This window comes from Oryza glaberrima, chromosome 10 (assembly GCF_000147395.1).
Source record: "Oryza glaberrima chromosome 10, OglaRS2, whole genome shotgun sequence".
Taxonomy (NCBI): Eukaryota; Viridiplantae; Streptophyta; class Magnoliopsida; order Poales; family Poaceae; genus Oryza; species Oryza glaberrima.
The window spans coordinates 6,738,513-6,754,000 of NC_068335.1; the positions used below are offsets into that span (position 1 = coordinate 6,738,513).

General features: G+C 42.9%; 1 protein-coding gene across 5 annotated transcripts; it reads right to left on the reverse strand.

Annotated features, from left to right (window-relative positions):
• Positions 1-4,310: 4,310 nt before the first annotated feature.
• Positions 4,311-8,380, reverse strand: LOC127786445 (uncharacterized). Of its 5 annotated transcripts, none has more exons than XM_052313855.1 (6): positions 8,145-8,380; positions 7,841-7,899; positions 7,715-7,752; positions 6,985-7,355; positions 5,513-6,913; positions 4,311-4,951 (listed from the first exon to the last, which is right to left on the reverse strand). In XM_052313855.1, the coding sequence occupies exons 4-6, from the start codon at positions 7,330-7,332 to the stop codon at positions 4,598-4,600; spliced, it is 2,103 nt and encodes a 700-aa protein (XP_052169815.1). In that variant the 5' UTR covers positions 7,333-7,355; positions 7,715-7,752; positions 7,841-7,899; positions 8,145-8,380; the 3' UTR covers positions 4,311-4,597. The 5 variants fall into 5 exon arrangements, with proteins under 5 accessions (XP_052169815.1, XP_052169814.1, XP_052169816.1 ...); XM_052313854.1 differs by adding an exon at positions 7,982-8,039 and having other exon boundaries at positions 7,715-7,899; XM_052313856.1 differs by having other exon boundaries at positions 8,141-8,380.
• Positions 8,381-15,488: the final 7,108 nt, after the last annotated feature.

A 15,488-nucleotide genomic window follows, 5' to 3' on the forward strand; every position in this document is an offset into this window, starting at 1 on the left:
CATGTTCACTGTGCGAATGGACCACTACAGCCTCAAGTTCCTGCTCGACCGGCGCCTCTCCATTGTCCCACAACATTAGCAAGCTCATGGGATTCAACTTCACCGTCGAATTTTGCCTAGACCGCATCAATGTAGTGGCAGACACACTCTCGCGCCACGAGGAGAACACTATAGCCGCGCTCAACGCGGTGACCCAGCCATCCTTCCATGTGTTCGACGATTTACACTGCGAGATCTACGACGACGCCATGCTGGCGCAGCTCTGGGACAATGTGGCAGGCGATCAAGGTCCGACATGGGTGTTCCATGACGACCTTCTCGTTTACAAGAAATGAGTCTTCGTCGTGGTGGCATCCCCTTCGCTGCCAGCCTTACTAGAGGCCACCCACGTGGGACATGAAGGGTTCAAACATATGCTTCACCGCCTTGGAGCAGATTTCGATATCCCGGGCACCAAGAAGATGGTTTAGGAACACGTCTGCATGTGCGCGGTTTGCTAGCGAAACAAATATGAGCACCTCCATCCAACTGGCTTGCTACAACTGCTGCCCGTACCGACCCATGGACTTCGTCGAAGGCCTCCCTCATGTCCACAGCAAGTCCGTCATCCTCACTGTCAACGATTGGTTCTCCAATTTTTCCCACTTCATCCCGTTAGGGCACTCGTACACGGCGACGTCGGTGGTGCAGGCGTTCTTCACCGAGGTGGTCCAAATTTATCTCATGCCCAACTCAATTGTGAGCAACCGTGATCTGGTGTTGACAAGCGCGTTCTGGCAAGAGCTCTTTCGCCTGGCCAGAGTAAAACTCAACCTCAGCTCGGCGTTCCACCCATATATCGAGCGACAGCCAATCGGAGGCAACAACCATGTCATTGGGTACCTGAGTTGTTTAACGGGGCATCGGCCTCGCCATTGGCTCTGTTGGCTTATGTGGGCGGAATTTTGCTTCAATTCGGCATATTAGTCGTCCCTCCGAACCACGCCGTTCCATGTCGTCTATGGACAGCAGCTGCCGGTTCTCAGAAGCTACGACCGCGGTTCTGCCCGAGTGCCGGCCATTGATCAAGCATTGGTGGATCACAATGAATTCCTCGCTGACATCCGCGAACGTCTTCTCCCAGCTTAGGACTACGCCAAGCTCTACTGATGACAAGCACCGTGATGTGGCATTTGGTGTGGGTGACTGGGTGTGGGTTCGCCTTCTACAGTGGTAAGCTGCTTCACTACCAGGATTTAGCTGGGCCAAGCTCTCGCCTAAGTTCTATGGACCATACAAGTTGTTGGCTCGTGTGGGTGATGTGGCCTATCATCTTCAACTATCGACGGACACTCGCATCCACGACGTGTTTCATGTTGGAGTTCTTAAGCCATTTCATGGTGCTCCGCCGGTGATAACTCCTTCTCTTCCGGCCATAAACAATGGTCGTGTGCTCCCAGTTCCGTGCAAGGTGTAGAATCATATGATGATTTAATCGTAATGATGAACAATTGTCAAAGGTAAGTGTTTATGAAAATACAGTGATGAGTTTTCGGACAGTGCATAGTGTGGGTGTCTGTCAGGGTTATGGATACCACATACCTAATAGTAGTCGACTAAATCTCGGCAGGACCCACCACATACCATGTCCTAGATGGAAACAACCTACGGATATAAGAGGAGTTCCAGATAAGGAAAGACAACCAGAGTTCTACATGAAAACTACAAGGACTACTCGGATTGTATCCATATTGGTTTCCCTAGTTCTTCTTGGACAAGAAGACACCTATGGGTATAAATACAAGACCCCCTAGGAGGAGAGAGAACACACCCACCATGGAAGAGACCCACAATGAATATACACGGAACAATAGATCAAGACACAAGATCAACATACAAGCCAACATACGCCAAGACAAGACGCCGGATATCAACTTCAAAGATAGGCACGGCTAGTCCCCTACGGTGTCTCCGAGTACTAATAGGAAAGACATTGCGCTGTCTCTGATCTCGCCGGGCACGAACTCAAGGAGGAAGACTACCCTGTTGTCGACTACGAGTCAGACCTTCAGACCGCCATGTCGACAACAGTTAGATAGGCTACCCCAAATATTGTACTTGTGTGATTATGGTGAATAAGAGCAATACCGGCTTCGGTCAATAGGATGTAGGGTTATTACCTGACAATTCAGGGGCCCGAACCTGTATAAAAATCCTCGTCTCCATCTCTTTTGCCTCAGTCTCGCGTATACCCTAGTACCAACGATCCCCATACTATGCAAATACCGGAATCGCGACATCAAATGTCGACAGTGTCAGCACTGGATTGCCGGTCCGACTGGTTGGGTGCCACCAGTCAGGCCGGTGGTGTTGGAGTGGTCTAACCGGGTTGCCCAACGGTCAGACCGGCAGACTACAGGTGGGAGTAGGTTTCGGGTTGTTTTCATGGAATTTTTAGATTGCTTCATGTTTACGACTTCTAGATGGTTTCTATTTGTATGTGATATTGTTGTGTGCTGATGTGAGTCAAGTTGGTGCGAACTTGTACTTGGATATGGAGTTTCTTTGTTGTTCATGTGCAGGTGTTGCTTGAGGCCATGGGAGTATAGCCGGTGATGGATCGGGACTAGGCTTGGGGAAAGTTGAGGTTCGGACGGTCAAGGATATCACGCGGGATGCACGTAGTGTTGTGTGCGTATGGAAAGCGTGGTCAAATTTGGATTGGAGTATAAGTTTAGGAAGATTGGAGTTTGTTGAGTTTGTTTCTTGTATGGGAAGGTTTTCTCGGGGATTTCTTGTATGAGTTGGATTTGTGGCCAGGGGTAACCACGTTATAGGTATAAATAGAGAGGGAGGGTGTGGTCTCTCGGGATCAGTTCTTGAATGAGTTGAGTTGAAGGAAAAGTTAGGGTTTCAAGTTTAGTCGAGATTTTGGTGAGGAGTGCTGTTGGTGTACTTTGTAAATACTATTTGATGCACTAAAGTCGAGATTGTTTGATCTACATCTTTGAGTATTCATCTACTGGTGTTTTTCTGGATTTTGACGGTTTGACCGAAGACGAGCAAGCGGTATAACCGGCGAGACACTTGTGGTCTATCCGGTGGCGTGGCGGCAGTCAAACCGGCAGCAGCAAGCAGTAGCAGGACCAGTCAGACCGGGCTATGCCGAGGACTACGTCGAGATTTCCATTGATTCGATGGTAACTTTTATTTCCGCTAAATGTTTCTAGGTTTATGGTTTTCCCTATCATTAACCCCCCATCAGGTAGATTTGTTTGGTTTTGTTCGATCCTACACAAGACGGTTAGCGGGCGCGTTGCACGTGGCGTTCGGGAATTATTGATTGTGGGATGGTAAAGCCGGCAACGGATACGACTTGGGAGGACGAGGCCGAGTTTCGGCGTCGCTATCCAGCTTTCCAGCTCGTCGAGCTGTTTCCTATGGATGGGAGAGATATCATGGTCGGGATCGGCTAACATCGGAAGCGCAAGGGCGGCAAATGTACTAAAACGGATGTGCGCGATGATGACGGAGATGCAGTGTGCGCGGAGGAGGCGTAAGGCGCACGTGTTGGATGCGCTACAGTACCGGCTTGGAGATATAGGATTAGCGTTAGTTATAGTTCAAATTTGATTATGTCTTCAAATTAGAAAATTAGAATATTCAGTTAATTTGTAAGTCTATTTAGGCAGAACGTCAGGGAATAAACATCGAGCCAATTCAGTCTACAATTCTCATCTCTACATTCTCTGTTTTCTCATCTCTTCTTCCCGGAGAACATCGATCGTCACCACGGGCCGACGATCTTCTAAGTTGCCAAAGCCACGGCCGCCTACATAGCATTCATATCCCGCTACCTGGCGCTCGTAACACCAACCTTTAATGAAACTATTAGCGTATAATTAATTTAATGAAACTATTAGCATATAATTAATTGAGTATCAATTAATTTAAATTTGAAAATGGATTAATTTATTTTTTAAAACAACATTTTTATAGATTTTTTTTCTAAAAATCGAACCGTTCAGCAGTTAGGGAAGCATGTACGCGGAAAACCAATATTTTTCTTTCCTTTCTGCTTGTCTCAAACGCAACCTAAGCTGCGGAGCATGAGGTGAGATTTTCAACTGTGTGTAATGCCAAGGAAAATGGCATAAAATTCCTTAGTTCTTGCAGGAAGAAAAATATTCCAGCCAACAAGGAACGAAATGGTCACAAGAACAGGATGCAGTGGGATAATAGATTTTTTTGTGAACCATCGGATCGATAGTGAGTTGCAAAAGGTTCTTGTTATGATGGTTTTGCACAACCGCCCTTGGCATACACAGCCATTCAAGTAATCTTCCAACTTGTGTTACTCTATATATCCCAATAATTACCACCTCTATCCACAAATATAAGCATTTTGTCCAAGCGCATAGCCAGAAAATGCTTACATTTCTTGACGGAGGGAGTATATTTGTTTACCGATAACAACGAGATAACAACGGTTGGTTACATGGATGGAAGTGTTGAATCCTCTGCTTCTACTAGAGGAAAGAGCGAAACCGTTGCGAGAATTCATCTATACCAACTTCTTTTGCCGGATTGGCCGAAAGATTCAGTACGACCAATTTCATTAAGAAAGGGATCTAGACCAACTTCTCACCGTTCTCATTGAAGGGTTACTCTCATACAGCTCGTCCGCGCCCCTGGATGCTCCAGAGTAGTACTTGAAGTGGTGTGCTAGTAACGACACGATGGTGATGAACTCGCAGCCATTGCTGAGCTGCCTGGCATGCGACTCCTGGCTGCAATGGTTCGCAGCGTACAGCAACATCTCCACCCACACCCCTAGGATGAGTTCCAAGGTGTCACGCTGCTCACACCACCGCGACTCGATGCCGAGAAGCTCGTTGGCGAGCAACACCGAGTACATGTTTGCACTGTCGCGGATGGATTCGCCGTGTGGATTTGGTGCCTTTACTGATCCCTGAGACAGAGGAGGGCAATTAGGAAAAAAAATAGTGCAAAATAGTTTGTGTTAGTATGTATGCTCCTTTTAGAATTTCAGGGGTAGACTAGCAATGTCTATTTTAACCATAAGTGGATGTAAAGTAGTGCACATTTTAATATTTGTGTGGTATCATATTGAAAGTTATGTTTAACTCTGTTTCCTGACTTCATTTCAACCAACAAAGTCTACTGAAATCAATGATGAGTTTGCCTGAGGAAACAATGTCAGCAATTTCGACTAAGTAAGAGAATTCGCTCAAATAAAATCAAACTGGAAATGCTATTTTTCAGGTGCAATTTAGGTAGACTCAGTAAAGTCAGAAAGTATAAAAACGAAATTAAACTTGTCAGGATCTTTTTTAGTCTCAAATATATCTACTGACGACATGAGTTTCAGTTGAATTGCAATCGAAGGTATACCTACGAACTGAAATTGCAAACAGTGAAATAAGCCAGAACTTGGGAGTTGGGACGTTGTTCCAAGACTAACAAATAGATTTTTGAACAGTAAGAATGAAGTTGGCGCCACAGTCCATACCAGTGCGAATTGGCAGAAACTCCACACGATCTCCGCGAGCTTCTCCCTCCGTGGGATACTTGAGCAACTAGGGCCATCATGGTGGAGCAATTCCTTGAGCATACAGTATGGGTTCCAGCTTATGGGCGATGCCGCCACCGGGTTATCCTTCTCACCACCAAAGCCCATACGACAATGCCCTTCTATCTGTTCACAGGAGGGGAGATGTATGTTGTGTCGTGCAGCACCGGGCAGCATGTTGGGCTTCACCACCAGCAGAAACATCATGTAATTGGACAGCACCTCGGTCGCCTCAACGAGCTCTTTCGCGTGCCTGGCCTTGGATCTCCGGATGTACAGCTCGGTCGCGATGTGCCAAACAAGGATGCTCTCGTCGAAGTCGATGTTGACGCTCCATCGGGCAAAGTCGTCATAGGCCTTCATACTCTTGAGTATGAAGCTGCCCCTGGAGTTCAGGTCGGTATCCTTGTATTGCAGCGCTCGCTCTTTCTCTTCCAGTGCTTGCAAAACCAGTTTCTTGAGATCTTGTATCGAGAAAGAGCCGGTATTCGAGAAGGTGCCCGAGAAGTGCATCATGTTCCACCAGTCCTGGAGCCCCAATCTGGTTGCCAACCTGCTCCCAATCTCGTTCGTGTTGCGGGCGCAAAGGTGGAACAGATTGTACTGCCCAATTGAGCCTGACCAGAGTCTCCGGCTTGCCGGGTGGACACGGCGGCTAAAGGATGTGATAATGTGGAGAGGCCACTCCCATGCCCTGCCCCTCCGGTGCATCAGAGAACATGTCCAGGTGGATAGCACAGCCCTGCACACTGATATGATCTCCAGGACCAAGGCCCCAACCAGCAGCACATAGCTGATGACCACATCCTCTCTGCTGTACCCATCTCCTCTGCTGCTGCTGATGATCAGCTGGAACAGCAGGAACGTGGTGGCCGTGCCGAACAACGAGACGAAATGGATGCAGAAGCCGTACCATGTGTGGATCACCGCCGCCTTGGTGTAGAGGAAGTCGTACATCAGGGACAGCTCCATCTCCACCAGCTTGTACAGATCCATCCCCAGGTAGGATATCACCGATCGCCGTTTGGATCGCGAGAGGAGCGACGGATTTGGCAGCATTATGATATCGGCAAAGACGCCTTTGCAGATGTCGAATTGGGAGTGGGCTCCAAGCAGCAGCTCCTCTTCGCTGGTACCCAATGCCAGCAACTCGTAAGGGTCAGTCTTGAACTTTCTGGTGCTTATGCTGCTGCGGATACTGCTGATGTTGCCGCATTTGAGCGCCCATATTCTCTCGCCGTACTTGAGAAGACCGGCGATGAACATCGAGACAGAGGCCATCAGAAGATCGGTCCCGCTGCCGACAATGTATGTGTAAATCACATACACAGCTCCTAGAACCTGCACCAGGAGTGTACTCTCAGACGGTTGTATCACTTTGATGTAATTGACTGAGTTCAATAAAAAAAAACCTGCACGGCGAGAGTCTGCAGGTGGCGCAACCAGAGCGTGTTGTCCTCGAGCGCGTATGCGGTGATGTTGTCTGGGCCACCGAGGTGCAGCAGGAGGAACGGCGCCCAGAACGCCACCAGCTCGTGCTCGTCGGACCTGCCGTCGACGGAGAGGTGGCCCAGGGTGTATATCGCCGTGGAGTCGGCCAGCAGGTACGCCGACCAGAGGAAGAACATCAGCACGGAGGAGGAGCTGTGCCGCCGGATCCCTCCGAAGATGAGGAGGAACACCTGCAACGCGAAGCTTGCTAGGACCAGCATCTGTACCCCCCATTCATTCCACAACTGCAATACCCCTCCGAATTCCATTGTTGCTCAGCTTCTCAAAATGCCTACAGTAGCATGTCAAAGAACTCAATAATATTAGCAAATGTTGTGCTCATTAAATCTTTATATGTGTTGAGTGTTGTATACATGCAGGGAATATATGCAAAGTGACTGAATGTGTAACGGGATCTTTGTACGAATAAATACTCAAAACTTGTACTGATTCAAACTGATTCGATGAACCAAGTATTTATTTACTATCATCAAACTTATCCGGGGTATTCGATCATTGAACTAAAGTACACTTACCCATTATTAAACATGATATGAACCTCGCATCACACAAGCATAGATTGCTTGCAGTGACTGTTAATAATAAAAGGACAGGGGTGGTAACAAAAGGGTGGAGGAGAAAAGAACATACGTGGGAGTCAAATTGGCGAGCTTTCTGGATTCCTCAAGCTGCAGGTACAAGCAGGCCGGTCATGGCTTGGCACCATTTGGTCCAATGTGTGAAGGCAAGATTGCCCTGGAACTAGTTTTTCCATACCTCCTCTTTCACACCTCCTCTTTCACTCAGCTTGCATTGCTGCCAAGCCGTTTATACTCCTGCAAGCAATTCATGGAGCAGAGTATAAACGAAGAGATTACTTTCATTTTGAAACGGAGAAGAAAGAGAAGGTTGGCGTACATTTAACGCTTCCCTTGAATTAGCACGTGGTGGTACAAGAAAACGAAAAGCTTGCAATCTAAAAAATGAAAAACAGAATCGAAAAATCGAAAGAAAAACAGAATAATCGATGAGTAGGATAGGAATCGAAGCATGGCGATGGAAGAGATGTGTACGTACTTACCTTCGTTCCATCAGAAAGCTAGGAAGAGAAGACCGATGGAGGATGCGAGCGAAGAACTTGGGCGGAAGATCGAAGAGCGAAAACTTTCTGCGCTGCTCCTCCTCGTCTCGGCGGCTGGGTGTAGGCGTGCAGTGCAGTGGCCAAACCCACCGAGTGGAGAGGAGGGGAGGGGAGGGCCGACCAGCCACTAGCACCAAGCAGAGCGGGGGAAAGGCAAGACGAGGTGGCGCCGTGGCCGCCGCTCGAAGCTCGCACGCACAATGGAACATTTGTACCCTTTTTATTCCACGACACAGCTTGAGACGTCTAACTCAGTAACTCAGTGTTCCAATACCCTCGCTTTTCTGATGGCTCGTTTTCCATGAGTATGTTTGTTTTTCTAAGAGAAAGTTTGTTTTCAAAAATCATGTTAATCTAATTTTTAAAATTATTTAGCTAACACTTAATTAATCTTTTATTTTTGCATCCGTGGGACAAAAGTTTCTGTCTTCTCTAACCAAATGCAGCTTAACTTAGGGCCATTTCGGTTGGACGGTTTGACAAAAAATTTTAACAACATGCAAAATAAAATAAGCTATTAGCGAACGATTAATTTCTTATAGTTTTTATGTTCCTGAAAATATTCTATCTCCTAAACGTCATAGAGAATTGAGAATTTTCATGTCTTTCAATTCTCGTACTCGTATTTTTAACAACCTGCGAAATAAAATAAGCTATTAGCGAACGATTGATTTCTTCTGGTTTTCATGTTCCTGAATATATTCTATCTATCTCTTAGAAATCATAGAGAATTTATAATTTTCATGTCTTTCAATTCTCGTACTCGTAGTTGAAAAGTTACAAAAGGAGATCCATCATTTTGCAATAAAAACTGCATAAAATACTCTAGACAATTTCAAAATCAAGCAAAGCGTCTTAATACATGTGAAAAAAATTATTAATTAGTGGCCCGCCATTTATTAGAAGACTTAATTTATTAATTATTATAAATTTGAAATTTTGATTTTTTTTCTTGTTTTTAAGAAACTTTTATATAGAAAACATTGGTACAAAACGTACTACCTTCGTCTCCTAATATATGTTTGACCACTCGTCTTATTCAAAAAATTTGTGCAAATATAAAAAACAAAAGGTTATGCTTAAAATACTTTGGTTAATAAAGTAAGTCACAGATAAAATAAATAATAATTCCAAAATTTTTTGAATAAGATGAATGGTCAAACAGTGCAAACAAAATATCAAAATCCCTATATTATAGGACGGAGGGAGTATCATTTAGCCGATCAAACAAGTGTGCTAACGGAAAATAAGTAGGTTGCCGATGTGAGTTGTGGAAAAAGACTACTCTAAAGTTTTAAATATATAGTAAACTAAAATCAAATCAGACACATCATAGTACATATCTATATGAATTTATATATCTAATTTGATGTTAGGTTACTGTATTACAGGATCGATGGGGTATAAGGTTAGAGTACAGCCGCACCAGAGAAATTTAAAGCCGGTGCGCCATTGAATGTGCGCCACTGAATCCGGCCAGAAGCTTCGACAGCCACTTCGGACACCCGCTATATGATGCAACAAAAACGACGCCTCGCCGTTCAATTAAAAATAAAAGAAAAGAAGAAGGAATAGCGACGCCTCTTGGTTGACATTGAGTTTGAGTGTGACAAAACAACCAGTCCTACCACTTCCTTTCAGGCTGTACGTGCCACCACGACACACTTGATCGCATCGTTACGTAACGTTAGACCGTTCCTTCCATAACAAGGCTTGCCTCATCTTGTCAAACGATCTTGAAAATCCATGGCAATCAATCTTGATTGATACGGATGGAAGTTATGGCTCCATTTGAAACAAATTATTAGAAATGAATATTGTTGCTTTCCAATAAGCTAAAACTTGTGGCTCTAATTATGCCTTTTTCAATTTTCCCATAGACAAAGGCAAAGGCAAATAGTACAAGTAAATACACCATAACTCCGAGACACAAGGACGGCAAGTTTTGGGTAAGTTTTGAAGGAAAAAATAAAATTTGTTCGGTTTAGTCCCACATCGATAATTGAGAAGAAGCACTAATTAAAAGGTGAGGGAAGTCCTCATCAATCAGATTGGTATTTGGATTGTGTAAACTCAGGATCTAAAGCTATAGCTTCGGTTGGATCTGTGGTGGAGCATATACCCAATGTGACCTAAGCGGCCCACGGTTGGTGGGCCGGGCTGCGCATATAATAGGTGGTATCATAGCCCAGGTTTGGAATACAAAATAATTCCCATGGGTCACATGGTGGGAGAGGCCAGATGACGAGTCTTTAGGGTCACATGGGTGGATGTGATGGGAGAGATTGTTGGTTTAGTCTCACATTGGTAATTGATGAGGGGGAGTACAACTTAAAAGGTGAGAGCACTTCTCACACATCAAACTAGTTTTTTTTGGGTTGTGTAGTCTCATGACCTAAAGTTGTAGCTCCAAATGGATATTTGGTGCAGCAGACCTAATGTGATTTAGGTGGTCCACCAGCCGTGGGCCGGGTTACGCACTGTAACAAAACCTTCTCAAATAACACACTTAAAAAGTTTTGAAAAATTTTGATTACCATGACATACAGTTACATACGTTTTCAATACTAAACCTAATTTTTGTTTGTTTGGTACAAAATTTCAGTATTAAAGTGGTCGCCATCTAATCCCTTTCTGTGCCAAGATCGTTCTCCTGTCACTAGTAAGCAATTTATGGATGTTGGTTATCAACCTGGCATCACCAAAAGCTTCAAGCATTGTTTTCCTATATGGTTAAGGAAGATTTGATTGGTTGAAGGAATAGCACGATGGTGTGTAAAGAGAAACCTGATGAATGATGATTCAATTCAATGCATGGTCGTCGCAATCCATTCCAATCTAATTATGTAGATCAACAGCTGTAGAGCCAATCATTTAAAACAAATCCAACTCTTGTGCCCTTTGGTGTATCAGCATTCATACACCTAATGTTTTAATAGATTCGATCTCAATTATTCCTGTAGTATGTTCCAGCATAGCCATCCTTGACATCTTGAGTAAAAAAAATTCTCGAGCTAAATTCTGCGACAATAATTCTCCATTATTATACATCAGTAAACACTTAAATATTGAGTTAAATATCAATGACCACCATATATATTTTATGATAAATGTTAAAAGCGCAAATGAGTTGTTTGCTCGGTGGTGCTTTCCAGTTTAGAAGCTGCTGGTTGGTCCTAGGTTCAAACCTAGGATTTGCAAAAATAAAAGGAGCACCAGGCTAGCTAGAAAGAGCTTCTTCTTAGTGCAAAACTATGAGAACGGTCTTTCCTCATCTGCCGAGATTTTTTAAAATATTAAAAGTATAAATGTCCAAGATGAAGTGCTATATATATACTAGTGTTGCCTTGATCCGCTTTTCTTTTTTTATATTCGGGGTTGAGGAGATAGAATAATGCATGCACGCACGGGGTGTTGCCATGGGCATCTCTTATCCACCTTTATTGGATCAAATTTTGGGCTTTATTACATGAGGAGGACCTGTAATGCACACAGCAAAGTCACCTTCTCGAGACCACTATTATGGGGATCTTCGACAAGCATGAGTGGCAGTACGAATATATACTTGGTGATTTCTTCCATCCATGCATGTCTTTCCGCGGATCATTAGAACTTTATTCAACTTGATGGTGATTCTTTGCCCAACCAGGATGGATCACCACTTTGTGCGTTTCCGGTTCTGTGGGCCAGTTTGGTCCAATGCCTTGTCAAAATATTGATAGTATTAACAGTGCTAAAGCCTAGCTAGGTTTCGAGAATTGGAAAGGTAAAGTTGTATTTATTTTTATATCAATAAGGAGCCAAACTTCGTGGTGACTCGCATAGATGGCTAGCATCGTTATACTTTTAACCACCACTACTAGAAAAAGATCTTTTATGATTTGCACAAAAACCACAATATATAGTTCCTGTTCACCTAAAATCCGGGACATAAAATCATTTTTAGTCCCGATTCAAAATTAAATGATCTTTACTCCCGGTTAGTAACACCAACTGGGACTAAAGATTCATTTAGTGTCAGGCACCCTAGTATCTTTAGTCCCGGTTGGTATAAACAATCGGGACTTTTTAGTCCTGGTTGTTAACAACCGGGACTAAAAATCATCTTTTTAGTCCCGGTTGGTATAACAACCAGGACTAAAAATCATCTTTTTAGTCCCAATTGTTTATACCAACCGGGACTAAAGATTAAAATAACGCGCGCGGGATTGGGAGAGAAAATAGAGCGCATGGGAGGTAAAAAAAAAATATCTATCCCTCAATCTCTCAACCTTATCTCCTACAGGACTCCTACTATTACTCATCCTTCTCCTTTCTCCTCCTCTCTTACAACCTTATCCTCTTCTCCTCCTTCTCTCCTCCCCCGGGCCGTCCCCTCTTCCCCCCTCCTCCCCTCCCCTCTTCGTCGGCTGCGGCCGGGAGGTGGCCGGATGCGGCAGGCGGACGGCGGGCTAGCGGATGCGGCCGGCGGTGGCTGGCGGATGCGGTAGGCGGCGGCTGGCGGTGGGTAGCGGTAGGTGGCGGGGCGCGGCCGTCGCGGCTGCGGGCGGGCGTGCCCGGCGTGGCTGCGGGACGAAATTTGCAGATTTTTTAGATGGTTTTGTGTTGTAAATTTGGGGATTTTTAGATGTTTTTTTGTGAATGACTTTGTGATGTAAATTTGTGTATGATTTTTTGATGTTTGTGTGAATGTGGATGATTTTGTTGTTGATTTGTGGATGATTTTGTGAATGATGATGTTTTTATTCAGTTTGGTTTGAAATCAATATTCAAACAGAAAAAACAATGAAAAAGGAAAAAGGAAAAAAAAGAAAAAAAATCAACTAGTCACGTGGCGCAACCCTCTTTAGTCTCGGTTGGTAACACAACCAGGACTAAAGATATATCTTTACTCCCGGGTATTTTAACCGGGACTAAAGATACATCTTTACTCACGGATTCTCTCTTCTGATTTGTTACCTGGTAGTATAGAAGGTTACAAACTGGGAGAGATGAGGAGTTCTCCAGTAGTGCACCTGTAATAGAGTATATATACTTTCACATTTATTGTCAGTGGCATGACAACATAACTTTTTTTCTCTTCTTTTCTCTCCATCTTTATCTTTAGATTATCAGTGGCATTTTTTATTATCTCTAATTATAGTCTTTCACGTACTGTATCATATATCTGTGATAGTTTATAACCCGTTTTAAATAAGAAATGCCATCATCATCAGTACTTCATCATTAATGCTTTTCTTATATTTTATTTCTTTTATTGTTGCTCATGGTATGGATTCTAGGAACTCCCTGTTATGTTATTATAGGTTTGAGGATTTAGCCTCATCCGTTAGTTATATTACTTTTAATGTACCTTGGGAACATAGGCAAATCAAGCTATTTTCTTTATCTTCAACTAAAGCAAGAATTTCTAGCTATTTTAACCTCGTACTAATGTGGGGCTCGTAGAAGAATCTCCAATCAATATAAGCAAAGGTATGCCCTCTTTTCTTAATACTTTTTACTTCTAATCAAGATTCAAAATGTTTCTAAGTTGTACTCCTACACTAAATATTTTTTCAATAATATTTATTTTAACCCGAATTAAAGATATTTCTAAACCGTATTCCTACCTGAACCTTTTCTCTTAATATCATTTATTATTTATTTTTAGTCTGAAGTTATAATATATCTAAAATTTAATCTTCATGAAGTCCCTTTATAATATTTAATTTTATCAAATATTTTAGGGCTTATTTGGTTTGATACCAATTTACTACCCTACCAAAATTTTGGCAACTTCAATAGCAGCAAGTGGATGTTTGGTTTGCTACCAAATTTTACCCACCATAGTTCAAATTGAATACTATCTAATTTGGTAGTGCCAAAATTTGCCAATGTTTTGGTACTACTCAGATTTTGGTAGGGCAAAAATTGGCTCCAAACCAAACAAGCCCTTAGTATTTCTAAATCGTACTTCAACATGAACTATCTTTAGTACTATTTATTTTTACTCCAAAGTTCAGATGTTTCTGAATTATTTCCACATGCACTCTTTTATCAATATTAATTATTTTATTTTTTTAATCCAAATCTTAGTCTCTTCTTTTAGTTCTCTTTACTGTTATATCGAATTTAAATTGTATTTCTGCATAAAGTTGTTTTTAATAAAATGAATTTCAAACATAATTTATGATATTTTAAAATTGCATTTCTAGTGGATATTTTCTCTTTTTTTTTCTAACATGAATTTAAAATATTTACAAAATGGTACTTTTATGTAGTCTCTCCTCGTAATATTAATTTTTTTAAAATTTTAATCTGAATATCAGATGTTCCCTAAATTGTACTACCTTTGGGTGTTTTATTTGGCATTGGTTAGTTAGGGAGTGTTTAGATTTAGGGGTGTAAAGTTTTGCGTGTCACATCGGATATTATATAGGGTGTCGCATGGGGTGTTCGAGCACTATTAAAAAAACTAATTACAAAATCTGTAAGTAAACCGCGAGACGAATTTATTAAGCCTAATTAATCCATCATTAGCAAATGTTTACTGTAGCACAACATTGACAAATCATGGAGCAATTAGGCTTAAAAGATTCGTCTCGCAAATTAGTCACAATCTGTGCAATTAGTTATTTTTTAGCCTATATTTAATACTTCATACAGGTGTTAAACGTTTGATGTGACAGGGTGTGAAATTTTGGGGTGGGATCTAAACAAGCCCTTAGAATTTGAACAATTGAAATAATTCCAATGGTTTGGATTCAATCAAAAGGGCTACATTTTTTAAAATTATTTATCGGAAGACATATGCTGTGAGAAATTGTAGTATGGTGATAAACCGTAGTGCTTTTACTATGTTCCGTTTTCCATTTTAACGCTCATTGCCATTTCAGCACCCAGGCCCCAAGTTGGAATAAGTTCGCTCAATTTGTCACCCAGCCTGAAATTTATCCTTGAACTGCAACATCATAAATGACAAGTCCCTTAATTCCCAAAACCAGTGCAAATAAGGTCACAAGGCGATTTGAATGGCGGTTTCGGCTGATGTGGCACTTACTGGCGTTTGACAAAATCAGAAAAAAATAACCATGAGACCTACATGTCGGTGAGTTTTCGGTTAAAAATAAAGAAATTACAGTGGGACCCATGTCATCACCCCTCTTTCCCCTCTCTCTCTCGTGTTTGGAGGAGAGTGGCACGACAACTGGAAGCACGAGGTGATGGAGATCGTTGCAGTAGTTCTCCGGTGGGATTCCGACCGCTGCTCACGCCGCCTCCACCGCCTTTGTGCCTCCGCCA